Genomic DNA, 22,810 nt, shown 5'->3' on the forward strand with positions numbered 1-22,810 from the left:
AGAATTTTAGGTAACTGCATTTGAATACAGACCAGATGACTGACCTTGCGCTAGATGGAAGCACAACTGCAAACCTAAAGACCCCAGAACTTTTCAGTTTAGAGTGGAAATTATTAACACATCTCTGATAGCATAGTTTACTTAGGCAAGTTGCAAAACCAGAACCATCTTTCTGAAGTATTTATACCTTGGCTCATTCCTATAATATCTGCATATGTTACATATTTTTGCACAATACCTGCAGTGCCATATTTTATAAAACTCATTTTTTAGTGGCACAAACTACGTGGGCAAACAGAATGAATCAAATAAATTCTTGCAATCTCCAGTAAAATCAACATTTCTGTTATTCAGGCTGTTAGCAAATACTACTGAAACGTGAAGCTGGAAGACTATGAAGGTCTCCAGGCCAGCATCTCCAAAGGTACACAGGAACCAAATCTTTCTGAGTGAGGCAGCTGCGCAACAGGTACTGAGGACATGGGCATTAATGACTCAAGGGAAAGGTCTCCTGACAGTGTAAATGGGAGGAAAATAAGAAAAAAAAGGCATTTACCATGGAGCGGTGAGCCAGACGGGCTGCTCGAGAGGCCTGGAACAGGGCTACAGCGTCCTCCTTGTTTAGATGTCAGCTCTTGCTCGATCTCTTCCAGCCCTGCACTCTTTTGGAATCGGCTCATGCGGTTTACCACCCGGGGTGACATGTGTGTCCGGACACAGGGCTGGCCACCGTAAGGATTGATGGGAAAAACGTGGGAAGTGCCACGAAGCGTGCTGACCACAACCCAGCGACAGTCATGGCTGAAGGAGATATCCTGAACCTGGAAAATGGAGGAGAGACACGGGAATGTAGGCACCGATGTGCACACGTCTAACAAGGGAAATGGACTATCATGTTTTAAACAAACACAAATCTTAATTGGAAAAGTGGATAAAAAGCCCTAAGTTTAAGCAATAACTTGAACTGTTGCGTATATACCAATGAACTTACTATTCAGTATATATTATGAATATAAGTTTCAGTATAACACCCAGTTCCAAAGTTTGTGTCCTTTTCAAAATATTCTGAGATATTTTTTTTCAACAAACAGGCCTGAACTTAGGAAAACAAACCACGCTGCAAAGTACTACAGAAAGCCACAAGGGCTTGGGGTAATTTTCAAATAGAATTTAGTTCTAAAGAGAGCTGGGAAATCATTTCAATTACATGTTTTGTTATTTGCTTGTTTACTTTAATGTTTAGAGATTACCCAAAAAGGGGAAAAGGGAGGGATGAGAACAAGAGGGAGATCTCACCACTGGGCCTAATTTTGACAAATACTGGCACTCAAAATTTTAAGTCAATGGAAATAGCATGTCCTACAGAACGTAACAAACCAAAAATCAATGACCAGTATTTTCAAAAGCTGTCTATAACGGTCTCTAATCCTGCTGCTATCAGTTTATTCCTCAGTGGAATTACCGTTCATCCAGGTATCCCTGCACCTATTGCTCTTTTTCGGTTTTAAAATGTTGTCAAGAAGAAACTGAACAACTTTCTCTACATAAACCCACTCCATTTTACACGTAACAGTCTCTATTAATCAGCTACTGAAGTCCCAGAAAAGACTCCAGTTTGATTTCCTCTTATGCATACAAATACTTATCTCGAGAAATGCAACTATTATTTTAGCTTAAAATGGTCAGTCTTGAAGCAAATATAAAAATACAGTTAAATATTTTCTACTACAGTTACTCCTTGCACAGATCTCAGATATGAAGTCCAGAAGGATTTAATTCTCTTCTAAGTGTGCTTTACACAATGCTTCGCTGGAAAACAAATTCTTTTTCTTGAAGAATGCTTTAAAAGAGAGATTAAAGTTTGTTTCCAACCCCGTACTGGCAGACAACTCAAGAAAACAAGTAGTAGGTTAAAATGATTTATCACGGAAAAAAAAATCCTAAAACAATTCTTCCAAAAATGTTTTTAAAGGTAAAAGCTGACTAAAAAGGGCCACGTACACAAGTGGGATTTAACACGGCAAACAAACATATAGACGAAGGATTAGTTTTCATTATATTATTAAACAGCATAAACTAAATAAAATTCTTTAAGAGTTCACTGAAGCCAGTTTTACAATACACTAGGTACTCAAATTGGAGTAAACACTGATAAAATCTTGACAAATATTCCAGAAATGCACTCCAGCTATTCCAGACAAAAGCAGCGAGTATTCATCAAAGTGCAAGTTTCCAACTGAGCCCTGAAGCCTTTGAGATAAAAAAAAAAAGGATTTAAGTCTTGTGACTTGTGACAAGATATTTGGCTGACAGACTGTCACGACACAAAATGCTTCATCAACGTTACATAGATAAACTAAAAAACAGAGCGCTACACACCTGCTCGTTTCAATTATGGTGACATATCCAAACGAGCTGCTAATGATACAGCTAAACAAGCGCCCCAAAATCTGACAGGTTTAGCACTTTCAGTGATTCTGGTCTTACTGACATAAAGCCCCAGCACTTAGAGCTCCTAGCTTGCCTACAAAGTGTTTCACCTTAATAGATTGCTCAAAAAGGATTAGAGACCCCACAGGGATTAACAAGAGCCAAAAAAAGAAACCCCAAAGCCATGGAGTCAGAGAAAAACTACGGCACCGGGAGTATCTAAGTACTGGCTGTTTAAAGAGGCAATTTCTACCAGTCAAGATCAAACGTAAGAACTGGATACAAACTGCCATTCTCAGTTACAACAGAAACATCACCAACATAATAAAAATAAAATAAAAATTAATAAAATCATTAAGGCTGTTGGAATATAATCCCAATCCTATCAAAGGCCCTGTTTTTTAAATTTCTAATAACACAAAGAATGGCCACGTTCGTCTTTAGATGTGACCCCTCTGAACACAGCACTGTTTTCCAAATACTTGGTATTCATTTTAGATCCAGCTTTCGATTCCCCTCCTGATCTCTAAAACCACCTCTCTGTCCCAGCCTCAAGGAGACAGCTTGTCTCTTTCTTCCTCATTGCTGTTCCGCTCCCCAGCTCCATGCCTCCGACACCAGCTCTTTCTGTCCTGCTCTATAGTTTCGTGCTCCTTGCAGAATCGTGCTCTCCCCTGAAACCACAGCTATCCCGGAGGAAATTCACAATCCTCCCTGGAATGGACACCTTTGAGCCGTATTTCCAGGGCACTTCAATCCCTTCCCTCCTGCGCTTCAACTGATGGCACAGCCAAACTCTTTAAATCACTGCCTCCACTCACATCTACCATGCACCCTCTCTTTTCTTACATTATTTGGGACAGCGTTATTAGATGACATTTCTATGAGACAATAGAGGGGGGAAAATAAATGTATCTCACTGTACTGCATAACAGAAATGTAAATGTTTCTCTATTAATACTCAGCTTTCAGTATGCAGCCTGAGGATCATGTTGTTTGAAAAACAGATACAACGGCCCTGGCGTATGACAACACCAGCCAAGAAACTGGGAAACAATCATCACAGGATGTTTCTTCTCAATGTAAACATAACGCAGGAAAAAAAAAGTATTCCTGATCTTCAGGAAGAACGTTTGGAACAACGTAATCCAAAATGTTCTCTTGAAAATAACGATCAGAACCACTCGCTGCAGTTGGAGAGTTGGGTACCATGGTCATGACTACTTTAAACGTGGCTGAAACCACAGAGGCAGAGAACACACGGGTTTTTAAGACTCAGCAATAACAAGAAAAAAAAAGTGTTGACAGATGAGTGTGAAATGAATTAAGATTTATGGGAATACAACTATGAAACCCTACTTGGCAGCAACAAAAAGTATTTGGGGAGGTACCATTACCCATGCAGTAATTCTGCCCATCTCCTCCCACTCCCAAAAATGGCCTCGTTGGTCTTTCCCAAATAAAGGATGAGTAGCAGCACAACATGCAGTTCAGGGAGGTAATTCAGAGAATATTTCCAATTTCATACAAGGGCGTGAATTAAATACATTTATATCAAAAAAGCCCAAATCCATCTCTGCAATGCAAAGGAGTCCGTAACTTTCCAGCAGACCTGGAAGAGAGCAGTGGACCAAGCTGGAAGGAGAACACTCAGCACAGCAGCCTCAGAAATGACTTAAAAAAATCAGCTGTGTGTGTCCATGAAAAAAATAGACATAAATTATCACATGAGGCTTGCTGTTCTCCACCACACGGTTACTGTACATTACACAGAGTTCTTGACTGCTTATAGTATAAACAAACTGCACAGTGGCCCATTAGTGGTTTTCAAGTTTATGCTAAGCGTTGCAATTTATTGCTGTCCTTTAGGTTAATGTACTATTATTTCATGTATTTATAATATATTTCTGGATTTGTTGTTAATTATGATGTAATGTTTAGATCCCAAAGATCAATCAAGACCTCATAGTGTTTACAGATATATGTTAATAAAGTACAAAGTACACCAGATCTCTCATGATGCAGAGTTTATTCTATAGCTCAAGGTCAACATTAGAATTAATGCTCATGTCTGTATTTCAAAATTTTATCGATCCTCTCCTACCAGGGCCAGTAAAGGGAATTACAGACCTGAGATATTATTCAACTTGGGAACCCTTAAGATATTTTAAACTGCAATACTAAATACTTTTGTGGGAACACCAGTGCTCTCTCTCCTAGCTTTCCTGCCATTTCTTCCTCCTCGTTTGCGAGCAGTTTGGTTCCTTAAGCTTCAAGCTGCGTTTCTTGCATATCCAAAAGCCTCAGTGCAATCCCTGGATATTTCAAGGTCCTCACGAGGTGACCAAAGCCTTTTCTGACCCAAAGGAATGCACTTAGACAACCACAGAATGTTATACGGATAACAGCACGTATCCTCCATTCGCCCATGGCTAAAGCAACTGTTCTGTGACTCCTGTGTACAGGAGGGATGGAGAATATTTTACATATATTTTATATATGTCCACATTCTGTAGAGTTTTTGGCTTCCTCCATGAACGCTAACCAGCACTTGTCTAACCCAAGCAGGGTTCTGGCTGACCCTGCACCTCTCTTACTGTCATCTACTGACTCTTCTCCATATTAATATTATAACTTTGTCAAAATAAAAATTCAATACCCTCACAAAATTATCAATACAATTTTCAGAATCACAGACAATATGACAATTTTCCTATCAGAGACAATTAAACAACATTTCAAATATTCTAGTAGGCTTTAGCATGACTGGGAAAGAAATCACCCAGTACTTCTATGGCAAGGAAATAACAGTTTGAGAAAGGTTTTCTTAGCAGGTGAAAGAAATCTTTCAATAGGCTTGAATTATTCCATGAGTCCATCTTGTAGCTTCCTTCAGCTTCGGCATTTCTCTCACCTTCACCATCTGCTTCTCCCAACCCTTTCCATCGAAGCACTCACTTCTAACCCCTGTATAACTTCTTTTCAATCTTACACTCTCTTCTCCCGTTTTTCTTCAATTACTCTTCTCTTATGCTCCTTTAAACCTCCACTATCTTATTTCCCTGTGTTTCGAACACTATGATGTAAAATCCTCCAGAAAACAGGATGAAAATTTAGCTGCCATGTTCAGAGTCTGGCCGGAGCGAGACAGTAGCGTAATTTAATACATGGACTCCTACAAGGACACGCTGTATGTCACCAGCCCTGCTGAGGATCCGCTTTCAAGACCATACAGATCAAAAAATTATTTCTGATATTCTGAAAATCTGGAGAAAATCATCAGAATTGAAGGCTTCAAAGCTGACATACGTTCATTTATTTTATAGAATGGAAATCTAGGTAAGTTTTTGCTATCATTCTTTCCTTATTCCCACAGCTTCTCCAAACTGAACACTGTGTTAATTAGAACATATTCATGAAATAAAATCTAAAAATCCAAGCCCTAACTGAAAGAGAAGCAAACAGAAGTAAGGGAAGCACACCAAAAACTTATTTTAAAAGCAGCTGATTAAAAAGGGATGGTCAGAGGAAAGGCTGATGGCAGAAGCCACCCCAGGGGACAGGCAGTGACCTTGTTCCCCACCACCCCCGAGGACGACTGACAGCCCCCCCCAGCCTCTGCTTTTCAGGGGTTCTACCAGTTAACGTTGTACTAACTTGCTGCACAACATTACATGTACACTATCGCAAATTTTCTTAGAAAGGAGAAGGAGCTTTACCAGGCTATCCCAAGGCTATCCCAGAACCTCCCCAGGCAAATCCTCTCCTGATGCGTGTGCGTAATGCAATAGTTAGAAAACAAAGCTCACATCACCAAACCATGTATTTTCGTAGTGATTACAAGAAACAACCATTAAAATGCGTTTTGATCTTCCTAGGGCTCCTTTTTGTTTCCCCATAGTGCCCCATGTTCAGTTGCCGTGAGCTACACCAGAAGCAATGTGTATATTCTAGTGCATTTCACTGCATTAAATTAAAATTCAATGGTGAAGTGAAACTACAATAAAGGCTGACTAGCATTACTGCAACAGAACTTCACCCAGTTTCACGCACACTATGCAATGTCACAGAGAAAACATACCATCACTTGAAGGACATGACTTAAGTATTTAATTACGCTGTGCTGGGAGAGGGCAGAAATAAATAAAAAACCAGTACAATTAAACAACGAGAAAGAGCAGCAGTACTGAGGAGACAAGGGTCAAAATAAATCAGAGAACTGGTCTGTATTTGAATTTTTTTTGGTTGAGAAAATTAAGGAAATGATGTAGCAACAAACACAAATGAAAAAATAATAAAATCATGGTCTACGCAACGTGATTTATCAGACCCACACAGACCCAAGTCTGCCTCCCCGAGTCGTCAAAACTGATTTCGGTTCATAAAACCAATGGCAGAACCTGGGCACAGTGAGACATTCAAGGAGGGTCCTTCAGCCAGAGTAGTTGCTCTCTATTAATAACTGAAATTGCAAACGCCACTCTGCTTTGAGTTCCATCTCCTCAAGGCAGTTAAGCTACTTCCAATTGCAGCCCTTTCTTACTGTCTGCTTGCATCGACGACCGATCAACTTCCCTAAATCAATCTTCATTATTTCAAGACTGTCCCAGATTCTTTCCTAGAAATAAGAACGTCTCTCTTCCAGAGACTATTTCAATAATTGCAACCTCATAAGCACGTCAAAAGATACCAAGAAATTTCTATTAACCATGGAGGTTTACACCCAGTGTTTGTAAACTATTCCAATGTTTCACTACTGGACACGGTATGTGCCACAACCTTGAACGGTCTGTATGAAATCGCGTCACGAAAACATTCACGCATTCCCTAGAAAAGTGTAAAATTGCATGTGTTCTGTGGCAGCCCGGGCTGGAATGTTTTTATCATTCCCTCTGTTTACCTATGCTGGCCGAAGTCAGCTCTAGCAGCGGTTTGAGAGTCAGAATAACAAAAGTCTGACAGCGTAAAAGATTAGAGAGGACTCTGGCCACCAGCCCACTGATGCTATCATTACGTTTATTTGTTCTAGGTTGAGATAATACTGTTTTCAGGGATTTTTTTTTTTCTGTTTACAATTTCAGATCAAAGAGAAAGGATCATCAGGTGACAGTCTAACTTTCATCTGCAAGTAAATGAGCTTCCTCAGTTCGGAACATGCTATACTTTTATTAAAATCCTTTCAAAATGCTCTTGGACAAAAATATGAGTGCAATAAGTGTTGACTTACAATGCAAGAGCTGCAGGACAAGAAAATGTATCCTTAACCAAACTGGGCACCACATACACATGCACATTTTTTCTCTTTACAGCCAAATCGTGCAAGCATGGATTCTCCAACAGCTCCGGTGCGCTCTCTGCTCTGGTTAAATACAGCCAGTGCTTGCAATGAACCTTCACCACGTAACACAGTGCATCAAACATACCAGGTTTTCTTCTCTTAAGTTGAAAAAAAAAAAAAAGAAAAAAATCTAAAGCATAAGTAGCACGTAAAGACTGAAAGATATTAATGCAATGTAACCAAAACAGTGATTTCTGTCTGTGTTTTCAGAAAAGTAGCTGTGAATGATGCGACCTTGGGACTTGTATCACTCAAACCAAGAAAGTATCTGAGCACTTCACATTCTTTCATGGCCGTTATCCTCACAACTCCCTTACGAGACAGAGGTCCGCTTCCCATCTTAAGGCATCTTCATCTGAGGCACCCAAACAAGTCAGTGGCTTCGTGAGGAACTGAGCGATCTTCACAGTCCCGACTCAAGGTTTTATTCAGCAGATAAGGCTTCTTCCTATATTTGCTGCTCAGCGTCAGCAAATACAACACAGATTTGCAATAACAACACTTTAAAACTCAGTAACACTGTTTCATTGTTCAAAGCGTGCAGAAAGAGAAAAGGAAAACCAAGTTATGAGGCCTAGCTGTGAGGAGTCAGGGAGAATACCACCGCTTACATTGAACATACCCTGAGCAGCAGCACAACCTGCTGTGAGCACCGCTCCAGCACAGGGGAAGCTGAGTTTGTGGAGGAACTTGTAACAGCCTCATCCCCTTCTCCTCCATCCAACAGAAACACTACAAATAGCGTTAAGTATAGCTATCGGGGTAGACTGTCACTGCAAACACAACGTTCCGTATTAAAATCAATTTTCATTTTTCCTTTTATAAAAATCAAAGCACAAACTCTATTTCATCCCATCCATTAACGATACGATTTCAGTGACACCGTCTGGATGGAGTGGCCAACTCATTGCAAATGCTTACACAAAATTCTGCTTTGGCCAAGGCCAAGAGCCTGATGTCCACCAAAGGAGACAAAACGCCTACACATCTCCTTCCAACCAGTCTCTCTGTATTTCAGAAATGGTCAGGAAAAGGTAGAAACGGTCTTTCAGACTGGAATTTCTCAACCCCAAAACAAACCAGAATTTGTCCAGAATTTTGAAAAATTAATGCAGGATGGAGCATATATTCTTCAGTTTTATTAAGCTGAAGTACCCATGTAGCCAATACATCTGACTCAGTCGAAAGACACAGGGGTGACTGAGAGACACTGCTTGATTGCAGTAAATCGATCAGAAAACACCATTATTAAATCACAACACTTGCTTCTTTTTCTTTAATATACATTAAGCATGCAACTTAATCCACTTAAGATGCTTCTGTATACGAATGACAGAAGGGACTACCTGCCACCTTCTCTTAGGAGACAGATGAGAAATACCGAGCTATTGGCCTGCCCTCCAACTAAAGACAAGGAAAAACTGAGACCAGGAATTCCGCAGCCCCGCCAAAGGGGATAACTCCAGGGCTGATATTCTAAACTGGGTAAAATCGCAATTCAAACATTGTTATAACATCAGATATACCTGTCAATATTTGGAACACTAATATATTTGGTTCCCAAATTTCTGCTCTCAGAGCAAAACTGATATGCCATGTATTCCACAAAGTGTACATTGCAGATCCAACACTTCTTGGAAAAAATCCGTCTGACCGTGTACTCCATGTACAGTCAATTAGTGCATAAACAGTGATGCCGTACAGGGAACTTCTGTACGCCCAGCAGCTTAGCCACAGCCAGGAGACAAGTACACCACTTTTATAAACAGTACCAATGTTCCAGTTTTTGTCCATGAACAGTATGTAAGAATTTGTAAGAAACACGCTAATGGATCGTAAAGCAAGAAAGAAAAATCACGCATCAGACTGTGAAAGGGTATTTTGGGAAATGTGTGGTGAGGGTCTATCGGCCAGAATCTCACGTACAAAAGCAGATGACTTCAGTATGGACATTAAAATATCACATATAACAAGGGCATAATGATGATGTTTAAACAATTTATAATGGGTAGTAGCTAAACAAATTTTGACACTGATAATCACTCATGTCCATCAACACAAATTAGACCTTTTTATAGCTCCAGTACAGAAGGTGACCTTTAAGACCATTGGCCTTGATTCACAATTAGCTCTAAACCAGGGCGGGGGGAAAGAAAAAGGTCTGGTTGCAAATGTGTAAGTACTATTCTAACCAAGAAAGGAAGTACAAAGGCTTCCAGTGTGTGCCTCGGAATATCTGCATTGAGAATTTTAAATCAGTCTCCAAAATTCTTGTCTGATGCTACTGATAACATGAAGTTTACAGAACAGAAGAATACCAACACGTACTACCCTTCTCACGAAACAAGTACTGTTATTCCAAAAGAAAAATCATCCATCGTATTATGTAAATATTTTAAGTGATAGATGTGTATTGAGAATCACAGGTACCAATGCGATATTATGGCTGGATAGTTTAATTATCAAGGGAGTTGTGAAATCCAGCAATGCGCCTCAGACTGGTTAGAGTTTTCTCTATTTTATACCATTCCAAAAGCTATACTGTTCACATCCTAAATGAAAACTATGTGGCAAATTAGGGCAAAACTTTACTATGTTGATTCTGAGAATCAAATGCAATGCTTTCACAGAGATGCTAATACTACATCCCCAAAACCACCTATCAATAAAGGTTTATTCCCTAAAACATGTTGTGTTTGGTTCCCAATGTATGCCTTAAAAACAAATTTATCAGCTGTAAAAACCAGAACACCACCTTTGTTCCCAGTGACTGGAGTCCTATGCTCTGGTTTTCAATACTGATTATAGGAAATTTCCCATTTTTTGTATGAAAGTAGAACAAAAATAACTTTATAACTTTGAACACATTATAGTACATGCTCAAATAGATGCCAGAGTAGAGGTATGCACACAGATCTCAATGCCCTTTATATTAGTTATAAAAAGTACTTGTAAGTACTATATATATTATCCTATATGGACAGCTTTTCCTAATTTCCTCTCGCTTTCCAGATTGGTTATTCCTTCCTATAGTGAACCACTGTCTATAATAGCAATTACACTTTGCCAGAACGGTAGCAGCAAAGCTGTAGAGTATTTAAACATCCAGGAATTTCAATTCACACAGACTGGAACATTATCAACCGCCACTACATTAAATAAAGCTTTCAGATTCTACTTGTTACAGAGGTAAGGCAAAAAAACCCCCAAACCTTAAGGGAAATGGCACAACCCATAGAAAAAATGGCTTTAAGGAACTATAATCACGATACCACAATAATCCAAGCTTCCAGTGGCAGGGGTGGAATCACAGTGCCCGAGGCTTCTCTCTGTCACACTGGTTTACATCTGCCAGCCTGTCACGAGTCTGTGCTTTCAGTGTGTAATTGCATCAGCAAGTGCAATACTCATTTCTTACCCCGTGGTGACATTTTTATTTATGTATTTAAAACAGGTTCTCCAACAGTTACTCAATGCTACAAAGGTGAGGCTCTCCTGATGCCTAAAAGCATTGCAGCGAAGGATTCGAGCATTATACACTGCGCTGCTTCTATCGCACCGATGCCAGAAGTGATCTCTCTCACTTCTTCCCACTTTACCAGTAAACCAGTTCACTGAGCATTTTTTAACATATAATTTTAGACTTTTTCACCTAATCTAGTCTTCCATTTTTAAGAGTGGGATTTTTAAACTGGGAAATTAAATCTGTATCGCTACAGTCTTCCCCCACTTTGCTGAAGCGTAGATAAAGCGTAGCTAGAAGTCCTTTCAACTCTTTAATTGTCTGTCTTTGGCTTTTACCACCAAAGTCAAGCCATCCCTGACAGTTGCTTCACGGGCACTAGACAAATGTTTAACATGTTACATGAGAAAAGGTTAAGTACAAACACAGCTAATAATCTGGGCTCTTTGGAGGTAGTGTCATATCTGAATAAATCTGACAGCACCTCATTGTAAAGGGCAAGAATTTATTATTGTCCAGGTTAAACGCTGTGCTCTTATCCTTTCTGTGGCTATAACATAAGAAAGGCTCTTTGTGTGCTGAAACAAACATTAAAGTGCCAACATACACAAAATGTATAAGGTGTCTGGGGATTATTCTTCAGCAAATAGTTTAACTTACTTTGGCTTCAGTCTCTCCCCTGTGAAGTGTATACAAATGATGGACGGCACTTTGTGATGATGACCAAGGATGTGTCAGTATTTGAAAAACATGGAAATCATGGCCTAATGTGTCAGTAGTGACCAGCAACATCCCTGGGTAAAAAAAAAGAAACAGAAAAAAGAAACACAAAAGCACAAGAGATTAATCACTGCAGAAGAAGAGGCTTATGAACGTCTACCTAAAAAAGCTAGCGTTGCTTACATTTCGTTTTCTGGAAACAAAAGAAAACAGTTGCAGAAAATGACTTAACTGAAAAGGATTCACTTCATAAAAACGAATCAGAACTGAACTGAAATCATATTAACAGCATTACTACTTTACTATTACAATACAAATCTACAAAAGCCAACAAAAAATATGGGAATATTCTAACTAAAGTTGAGAACTTGCATGACCAATACGAAGCACTGAAGTGATGAACATTAGAGTGAAACCCCAAAATGCTCTTCAGTGTGAAAGAGCCAGTAAAAAAAAGATCGATGTGTCCATAATAATAATTTTTGGAAGAAGAAACATTATCAAAACCCAGCCAAAACAACCCATACCAGAAACAATCTTGAAGCATCATCTTTCTTCTAAATGTATATGAAAGAAACTATCTGATTTATTGCTTGAAAGGCAGCAAATCGGAGTTGAGAGCTTTCAAGTGAAATATTAAATTAGGTACTAGCTTCATTGAAAACAGGTCCCTGATGGATGTACTGAAATGATTAAATTAGAAGATCAGCAGAATCCCAGTAACTTATATATCCTATTTACCTTTTTTCTCCCACTATATGTCAGTCCATGACCCAGTTTATAAACATTTACAAACATATTTGAAGCCCATTTAACATAAAAGTTTACATTTGTATACCAAAAAAGAACAACTTTTGTACAAATAAGAAAAGTATGGCATCGCAGCAGAATTTAGGACTACAGTAAACAAACTTCAGATTTATTTTTCTGTACACAAATGTCTGTATTACCATGCTTATTAATGAAATTTAGGAAGTTATCACCCAAAGTAATCCTCCAACATTTAATGAATGTCAAGTACAAGGCGATTTTAGCAGTTTAATAGCTACATTGAAGTGTCTTCTAAATAATTTTCAAGGTACCCATCTATTAAACAAAACCAGAAACTTCCACATAGCTCCGTTGTGTTGGTAAACATAAAGCATAATTGAAATCTGTCATCCTTCAGGAAGAGAACTGAGGTCTCCACATTTTACATGACACCTATTCAAAGGACAAATGATTATCTTATTTCTGTCATAAAAGAGTGTTCGCTTTCTCTGTTTATTTACGCACAGCTCTGCGATTCATCCTTCCATCTTCTGCCCACTGCCGCTAGACAAATATATACAGCACTAGTCTGAAAGCCCTCACACCTTACCATTAAAGTCCTAGCATATGCCACTTGTAAATTTTAGAATTAAATTGGGAAAAAAAAATAATCCTGTTGTGTACTGAGCAGAGGAGAAACACTCTCTTAGATTACGTTTAATTAATTTCTCTACTGAACCACCATTACACCATCACTCGATGCTATCCTGCATTTTTCCTCCTTGGCAATCCTGGAATCCCCCTTCCCTTGAGCTCCAATAGAAAAAATTCAGCAGCCAAAGCCTTGACCTTCACTCCCCAGTGCCGCCTCCTCATCCTCCGAGGCCGAAGCAGGTTTGTGCGTGGGTCTCGGCTGACGGGAGGAACGGCACCATCCTGATGCCTCCCAAGGGGATAATGCAGCATCCTCGCAGATTTTGCATCTGCACGAGCAGGCGCACGCCTCGGGTTCTCTTGACCATAACTCTTGGGAAATAAGCATCTCGTGAAAATAAGCAAATACTTTCAAGACTATGAGGCCCACCAGCAGCAAGGTACAAAACCGGAGACAAATCCAAATTGCACTTCGAGACAAAATTGCCTACAGGTTTCCTTCTCAGCTTGACCACTGATGTTGGTTGGGCTTGGCCGGAGCGCGAGGCCACCCACACTGCACACATCCATTTCCTCAAAATCACAAAAATGCAAAATCTTAACTCTGACCTCAGTGAGATTCCCTCCAGTAGACATACTTTTACTGTTACAGGCTGTTACTCCGATTGCGAGTGTTAGAAATGAAAAGAGAGTTTGTTATGGAGCTAAGAAATCCGTGAGTGCATTTGGGTATTATGTTTGGGCGGTAAGGCATGTGAGTTGAGGTTGGTCTGGATGTTAATGTTGGCTTAACTGGCAATTTCCTTGATTTGTAGTGACTGTGTTGATAGGAAATACAGCTAAAGTTGCTCAAGTGCAAGTCAGCCAAGTCTTTAGTGTGGGATTATGCACACAATTTGCATTAATTCTGTTCTGAAACATCACAAAATACACTTCCCTTCTAGTGAAGTGTGCGGTCCTCAGTAATATATAGCATTTCCAGTGGAGAAAGCTGGAAGCAAACGGGTTTGTGTGCTAGAATTAGGCTGCCGCTATTACTGGAGCGATGATACTCCAGATGATCTAATTCAAGACAGTAAGGATTTATTTTCTATATTCCCATGTTTGCCTCTCCTCACGCATTAGATAGCTTTATATAGAAGTTGAGTGTGGTTTTGGTCCTTTCGAGCTCTCTCTTTAGTCCAGATGGAAAGGACCTTTGGAGAAAGAGAAGCTGGAAGAGATGAATACATACGGCTTCTCTCAACAGTGAACAGACGGCCTCAGCAAACCGAGATTTTTTTTCTTCCCCCAAAGTGCTAGAAGTCTTTTATAAATACATACGCAGAGCTGAGTGCACCCAGAGATCTGAGCGCAGACATTCTTCATGTGTATCCCATCACATGGCACAGTGCAATGAAGATCGTAAAAAAAAAAAAAAAAAAAAACAACACAAAAAACCAACCCAACAAAATCCCCCCACTTTAAACGAGCCAAAAATCTGTCTGGAAACTGGAGACAGAAAGCTGCGTAATAATCACGAGCCAGTGAAAACACAGGAATTACCATACTGCGTTGTCCATCAAACCTAGCTGTTGTTTAGCTAACCGGTATCTCCTTTCCAACATTGGCTAGAAACGCAGGTGTCTGCGGACGGTGCAATAAACCCCAGAGTATGCAGACGTGATATAATTTCACCCTTTCTCCTCACATTTTTTTTTTCCCAAATCTGTAATCTTGATTCCCCTGAGCAGGGCACGGCTGGAGAGCTCGCTTTGGGCCCAGGCACCAGGAGGTGTGTCACACCACGCCACGCAGCAGACGGGTGACCTGGTTGCTCGTTGGACGACACGCGCCGTCTCCCAACGAACGACGCCGTGAAACGCGCTCGCCCATCTGCAGCTCTGATCAGTTCCATATGACGTACATACTTCTTGGTTCCATATTAATCTGCGTTGCCTTCGGGGTTTTTGGGTTTCGTGGTTTTTTTGGTTTGGGTTTGTTGTTTTTTTTTCTGTTTTTGCTAACTTGAAGGAGTACAGAGGTGAAAGACAATACAGTTGTGGGTGGAAAGGAATTGGCTTAAAAATAGAAAGATGGGTGGTATCTGATTTGGCAATTTCACATGTCTAATCTAAACTCCTGCTGTCTGTCACTGTTTGGAATAAATGCATTTTATTAGATGAAAGCCAAGGGAAAACAGGCCCTTCGCTTATATTAGCAACTGTTTTTCAGTAAGTTAAAGGAGGACCTTTCATACCCACATTCGCATCTGAAGTACAAACATATACTTGCACAACTTGTATCAACACAGAGCTCGCAAGCACAGTACCACAGATGTGCAAGAACGTGTATTTATAAAACAGCATTTTGAAATATCTTTCTTACTACTGCTATTCAAACAATAAATCACTGATGTTTTAGGACATTTGACTTGGGGTTTTGGTGTGGGATTTTCCAGCTCTCGTTACTTCGCGCTGAAGAATCACAGTTTTCAATTATTACAGCTCAGCCATTCCGTTTCTCTCTCCATCTCCCTGCAACAAAAGGCTGCTGCGACACCCCCGCAGGAATACCTAATCCCAGCAGAGAAACCTGAACTTGAATCCTGGTCCTTACCTCACTTTCACTTTCAAGCGCAGGAAACTTCAACTCCGCTTTCTAAAAGACCTCGTGACAGTTTTCCCCAAAAGTTGTTTAGACGGAAATAGGGGGTAAAGCTGTCATAAGCTCAGTCCAAAATGTTTTCTCTTACGACGTACTTTATGTATGAATAATCATAGATGAAAAGTGAATAATTCTCAAGGATTTCCTGCTTATTTTTCAAACTGGCATTAATCCCTGTTTAACAGATAACATCTGAAATCAATTGAAAAAGTCTTGCATACACAGAACCCGGTGGAAATTTATGTGTAAAGCAGATATTACTTTATACGTATCTCACTGCAAAAATTCTGATTTTGCTTCTCCATAATATGAGGGGCGCAGCTAGTTTAAATTAATGACTGTTTTACTGTGTGGTTTTTCAAATCCACAGAGATGATTAAAATCCAGTTTAAAAGGAACAGATACCCTAGATGGAAAAAAAAAGAAAAAATAGTAATCGCCAAAGCTTTGTTTTACCTGACAGATACATTTGCCCTAATTTACAGCTTCCTACTTTTCCTGCATTCTGTTTGGGAAACAATAAGCTTCTTTCCAGGATAGAAACGTTAAAAAATACAGTGAATATCTGCATAAAAGGAAAAACTAGTACAGATGCAGACTGTGGGTTAAGAGCTATTTATGCAGTATCAGAAGACTAAACCAGACTCTGGCCTGGCCATAAACTAAGCCCACGCCCTAAATGAGGTGCCAAGCCACAAAAAGCATTTGCGTCAACTGGGAATACAAGGAAAAGAAGGACTTCTAATTATAGGGCCTGGAAGCGGAAGCCCAGAGTGATTAGGAGTTTAGGCGCTGCTGTATGTTTATCTGGGAGCTTCCTCTTGCTCGCTCGCAGCCCGGCTTTGATAGATGAGGGTTGGCCGAAAGGGTGGGATTGAAGTTGCTGATGGTACACAGAGTTCTCCGCCATCCGAAGGAGACGGAGACGGAATACTAAGGCTTCTGTGGCCTTGTAGGAACATAACTCTTTTCAACCAGGCGTCAGCTGGTTAGCCCAAACGGCAAAATTAGAGGGCAGCAAATCTCGGTTGGGTACTTGCTATAAAATCTAGGAAACCTGAGCAGCCTAAGCATCTCCACCACATCCTATTTATAACACCTATCTAATTGCATAGTTGTTTATTATATGCATACAAATGAGGTACACACAATTTCACCTTGGGTTTGAGTTTCACGAATAACTCCACTTTAAATAATGCCATCTTTCAGAGTAACAGCAGGGTTTTTCCGCCTTCCAAAACAATGTCATTCTGTAATTACACACTGAAGAACTCAACACGTTCAAGCTGCGCTGGATTTGTTTTAAAAACACCGAGGGCATAAATGTTAGGCAAACAGGCACAGATCTGCATGAAGGAAGCACATACTCGTGGATATACTAAAATTAAAAATGCAACTCCTGCATTTCCCCGCATGCAGAGCCACAGAGCCCCCTGTATAGCCATCGCACAAATACGCTGTTTACACAAACAGTGATGAAAAAAATATGAACCCTGATTTTGAGGTTTTTTTAAAACATGAGCATAGATACCATGCAGGGTGAATATTATGCCTTGCAGGTTTTTCAGGGAGCTGAGCAGCACGGCGCTGACTTGCAGTCGCCCCCGATTCGGCCCATCTGCCTTTCGCTCGGCATCCCCACCCTCGGCACGAGAACCGCACGGATTCCTGCTCCGCCGCAGCTCTCCCCCAAAAGCACTCGCCTGCGTGTCTTGTTAAGATGTGACAAAGTTTATATGGCCCACGGTTTTATGAAACACATGACCTGACCTATGAACAGTAGCTTTATTTATACTCGCTTAACTCCTCTCTGAGGCTGATGCTAGTCAAAATACAGCCAAATATTAGTGCTAGTAAGCCCGTCTATACTTCCAAGTGTAACATATACCCCGCGGTTACAATGTTTGGTCTCAAAAAAAGCTTAACTAAATAAGGAAAATCTGATTTTAACAACAAAATTCACCAAAAAATAAACACAAGTACATAAAGATATCCAAAATATTTAAAAATAGATAACAAAAGAAACCCCAGCAAGTCAAAAGAAAGAGAACAATAATAAAAAATTATTTTGTGAATAAATAATTCCCTATGACTGTACTCTGGAAATCTCTACACACCGCAACACACTAAGGACAATCATGTATTTAATCTGAATATTCAGAGCTTGGGGTGGATGTATGGAAACCGTCAGACATTTCCCATGTCCAACAGATGGCTCAACGGTACGCTTGATGTACTAAAAAACTATTCACCAGTTTCAAACATTAACTGGCTACAGCTGATGGCCCAATAAATACTAAAACTTTATCAGGATGGGTTTCTCCCTCCCGAAACTAGAGAACGCACACTGAGGGCAGCTGAGTAAGTGAGGGCAAAAGATCAAAGGGAACAGACTCCCTTTTCTTTTAACCCTCCTTGGAATTCCTCCAAACAGGATACAAATCCGTAGCCCCCACCGTTACATTAGCGTTTGGGGGTTTGTTAGCTGCAGAGATTGCAGTAAACATTTCTACTGCTGAAACACATTATCGTGGTTTTCGCTTTTCGTTGGAGTAACACTAAAGTAAATGTTACAGGGAGAGGGTAAAATCCTGACCCCCCCGAAGTCTACAGAGCTTTTGCCACCAACGTCAAGACGGGAAATAAAGTTACCCTTTTTATACAGTTGTGTATCTTTAATTCGAAAGGAAGTTAACTCATTAACAATGCCTGCTGTGCTAAATGACTGCTTTGATAGTAATTTTAGTGTATTTTAGAATTCGTTAGAAATCTATCATGTATCAAAACAGTCTATTCAGCAACAATGATACCAAACAAATCAACATTTACAAGTCTGTCCACGTGCTTCTTCAATATAGACAGCATTATATTAAAATTCACCTTATTTACCTGCAAATTTGACAAGTTTTAACAAAATGTAAAATTTCTATAAAAAGGTGACTAAAATTTCTACAAGAAGATGATCGCGAAAAAGTGACTAAAGAACCATCCTTCAGTAAACTGTGAAATTTTCTGCAGTAGCACAGAAAGCAACCATGGATAATATTAGATTAGGACAACGGTTCATTTTTAATGTTTAAAAGAGACTGAGACCCTAATATTTCCTTTCTGTTAAAAGCAAGGAATAGGAAACTACAAAAATTACTGAAACTGTTAGAAAAATTACAGGAACAGAACATATTGAAAAAGATCGGAGATCTAAGGCCGTCCTCCTCATGGCCACATATCAAAGCAAGACGTTTTTGTAATAATGAAAAAAGCTGAAAAACGGTACATAGATGGAAAATGACTATTTATATATGACACTTTTTTTGCAGCAAAATGTAGGTGACGAAGCACAATGATTGAATCGCGCTTCTCCAGCAGTACAATATCTTATCTGCATGAAGACATCAATTTGATAAGGACAGTGAAATGTTTCCTATCGTCTCCCCCCTCCTCAAATATAAGATCTTCAAAATTGCAAACAGGCTTTATTCAAACCTGCTGGAACTTCTGCCACTAACAACTACTTCGTCCTGGCTTGGGGATACATTTCTTTGGAGAGAACAGGTTAAACACTTCAATTAGAAAAAATCTGAATCCAGAAGTTTTCAAAAAAGTTAAGTAGCAATGGATTGAAGCTATTGACAGTCATATATTTCTGAAATTTAAAAATAGGAGAGCTTGTGCACTGCAAATCACCGGACTGCTCTCTTTTAAATACATTTCTTCCACCCAAACGGCACGACGCTGTACAGCACTGACTACAGGATTTCATATGCATTTCTCAGATTCAAGATCCCGTTCAGTGAGCTTCCAGGGTTAAACTCACAGAAAACAAGGAGTGATTTTATTTAAGACTGCTTTTAAACAATACTTTTATTTAAATCGTAGCTATCTGAAATGTAGTAATTATTTAACAGAGAATTCAAATGACCAAGAATTTCCTAAATTTTCAGTATATCCTAAAGTGTTACACCTTCAGGTAGGAAATGCTCTAGAATTAGGTGAATATTTCTATAAAATGAAAATTAGTTTCCTGCGGGGAGGTATTTAAGAAGAAAAAAAGAAGAAAGTACACAAACGGAATTAAAAAGTACAGAAGAGAACAGCATGGAAATTACTTCACGAAGAGGGTGTTCTCATTGATGTCAACCTGGCTAATCACGATGAGAAGACAATTTTTTTGCTGTCATTCAAAGCATACTTTGTGTTAGAACAGACTTGATTTACACTTCTGATGCCAAAATATTCCACTGCTGACACTTTTCCTTCAGCAACAAACCATAAAGCAGCGCTAGTGAGCTGCAGATCACGAATTATTTCTCACCTTCTGGCCCAGCATATAAGATATAGAGACACAATCTTTGTAATGCCTTTACAGTATTTTTAATACATTTGTCTTCAAAGGCAACAACTCCAGTTGAAAAACAGAAGTCAAAATAAACAGAGAAAAAGCAAATAATTATTCTGTCGTTAAATAATTGCAGTTGATTTTATTCTACATGATGCATCCAGGAGGGTGATATTCCAGAGGAGATTAATCCTGCAAACTCCAGGAGCAAGTTGCGGTCACTAGAAAAGTCCAAGCCCAGCCGAGGTGCTGGTTGCGGCTGTATCGGTGCTGCAATAAATTAGCTTATACAGCACTTATTAAAAGAGATCTCTCCAAACCTTAGCTAATCTACATGCTTAATAAAAGACTGACTGTACACCTCTAGGTAGGAAAAACAGGAAAAAAAATAATTTCTGTTAATCCGTGAGGCACTATCAATGCTTCCCAACAATCAAATACGGTATTTTTCTGCCCACTTGCTCTGATCAATGGGAAAAACTTCTGCAGAGACATTTCAATTTAAACCTCTTTAACTATTAACTCAAGGCCACCATCACATTTCAATATTGAACATTTAAATAATCAGAGGAATTTCAGGTCCGTTAAAGGTGCAGTCAGGCATCCCAAGGGGTATACAGTTTAATCTGTTTTACTGCTGGTCCAACATTAATTTTCTCATTATTAATGGATGGAAAAGCTCTTTTGTAGCCAAGGAAACGTAATTATTTAAAATTTTAGATGTGTTGCACTTCACAGCTCTCAGCCGCTAAGCTGGCAGGAGTAACACTTCTGGAGAGCAAATCATTTATTTACCACATTTAAAAGAAAAACCCATAACAGATATTCATAAAACACCAGTACTTTTTAGCTATTTACTAACTGAGTATCTTATTTTAAAAGTGTCTCTCTCTGACAATGAAATTACGCTATTAAACTACAACAACAAAAGTCGAAGTACAAAAATGAACTGAACTTGACATGTCATTTACTGGCTTCAGCAATGGATTTAGAATCGGGGATCCTGTGTAATATTCTTCTCTGGCACTGAGTTACTGCGCAACCCTGAGTGAGCAACAGCTTCTCGGTCCTTCAATTCTCCTAAAATTAGCTTTCAGTCCTTAACATTACAAGTTTGAAGTTCTTACAGTTAATTTTCAAGACACCCTTCTTTTTAACCTGTCCTCCTCTAGTAAGCTGGTTTGAAATTGTACCCACAGCCTTGATTTCTCCTCTTTGTTTTCCATACTGTTTGCAAACTTCTTTTCCATCCCCTCTCCCTTGCACGGCTGGAATTGTGCCACTATTCATTCAGCCAACCACCACAGCTTGAAAAGTCTCCCACTTCTTGTTCACTGAGAACTCCTTTCTTCCTCTCCAAACCTATTTCTTTGGAATCTTTCTTACCACCTTGCCCTTAGTTCCGTAAGGATCTAGTCTTACATCCTCGCTCTTTCCTGTCTTATGTTAAAGCTATCTTGGTCCAAGAACGCACCCCATTCCCAACTTGCAAGGCAGCTGCATGAATTTACACTTTTCTACTCGAGATACGTATGTAGTAGGTATTACTTATGTATATAGAATGTACGTCCCCCATCCCACCAATGTTGGTGCTACTGTTAAATTGAAGGTGTACTTAGCTACAGCTAGTGTTTTACGTAATTATAGCATTTCCAGTTTGTTTTTAAGAGCTTGTACTGAAAAATATTGCATCTTTTGCTCCCCTTAAAATAGTAAGAAGCCATGACAGAATCCTGCAGCTGGCAAACACTTCTATGGATACATTTAAGACATGTAGAGAAAAGCTTTTATTGAAAAATGCTGTCCCAGAAGACCACCACTAAGCTTTTCTAACAAAATGTCCTTTTCAGAGGCTGTAAGTCTAGTTACTTGCCTTAACAAATTGGCAATTGAAGCACAATCTCTAAAAAAAAAATCAAATACAGGATAATTCTCATCTTTCCTGGCTACCCACAGCCACCTACTGGATTTTTTGTAGATATAGTTCTTGGCAACGAAGCCTTCCCTCCCCAGCGTAATTGAGACACAGGGAACAAACCTTACAGTAACAGCAGTGAATGAATAAGAATTAAACAAACTTCAAATAGATGCGCAAGCTTCTACTCTAAACCAGATTCCCAAAACAAATACGAGTAACAGATATATTTCTATGTACACTCCCAGTAACCAGGAACAGAAACAAAGAAAGGAAAACTCCGTGGCTCAGCAGCAGCGTCTGACACCGCAATCTGAACCCAAAGCGGCCAGTCCCAGATCAACAATAAAAGTCATGTAACAAGCTACTGTGCAACTATGACTTTTTAAAGGAATTCCTGTCCAAGGCTGTGCCAAATGCACCATAGGAGAGAGCAAGGAGACGGCACGTGGATCTGAACAGCCCCGGTGCCCGTAGCGCCGGGCCACCTCCTTTGACAGGACAGACCTCCCTGGAGGAGAGGGGGCTACCACCAGCTCAGGTCTCATCAGTTACCAG

At 39.7% G+C, this 22,810-nt stretch overlaps 1 protein-coding gene across 23 annotated transcripts in view; it reads right to left on the reverse strand.

Annotated features, from left to right (window-relative positions):
- The window catches only part of BCAS3 (BCAS3 microtubule associated cell migration factor), a 363,020-nt gene that overhangs the window by 246,318 nt on the left and 93,892 nt on the right, over nt 1-22,810 (reverse strand). For all 23 annotated transcript variants that reach the window (XM_074594820.1, XM_074594824.1, XM_074594804.1 and 20 more), the window contains 2 exons: nt 11,892-12,025; nt 557-821 (listed from right to left, as the gene is read on the reverse strand). In XM_074594820.1, the coding sequence (XP_074450921.1) occupies nt 557-821; nt 11,892-12,025 (399 nt within the window). The remainder of the gene's footprint in view (nt 1-556; nt 822-11,891; nt 12,026-22,810) is intronic.

The sequence above is a fragment of the Larus michahellis genome, chromosome 7, assembly GCF_964199755.1.
Source record: "Larus michahellis chromosome 7, bLarMic1.1, whole genome shotgun sequence".
Lineage (NCBI taxonomy): Eukaryota > Metazoa > Chordata > Aves > Charadriiformes > Laridae > Larus > Larus michahellis.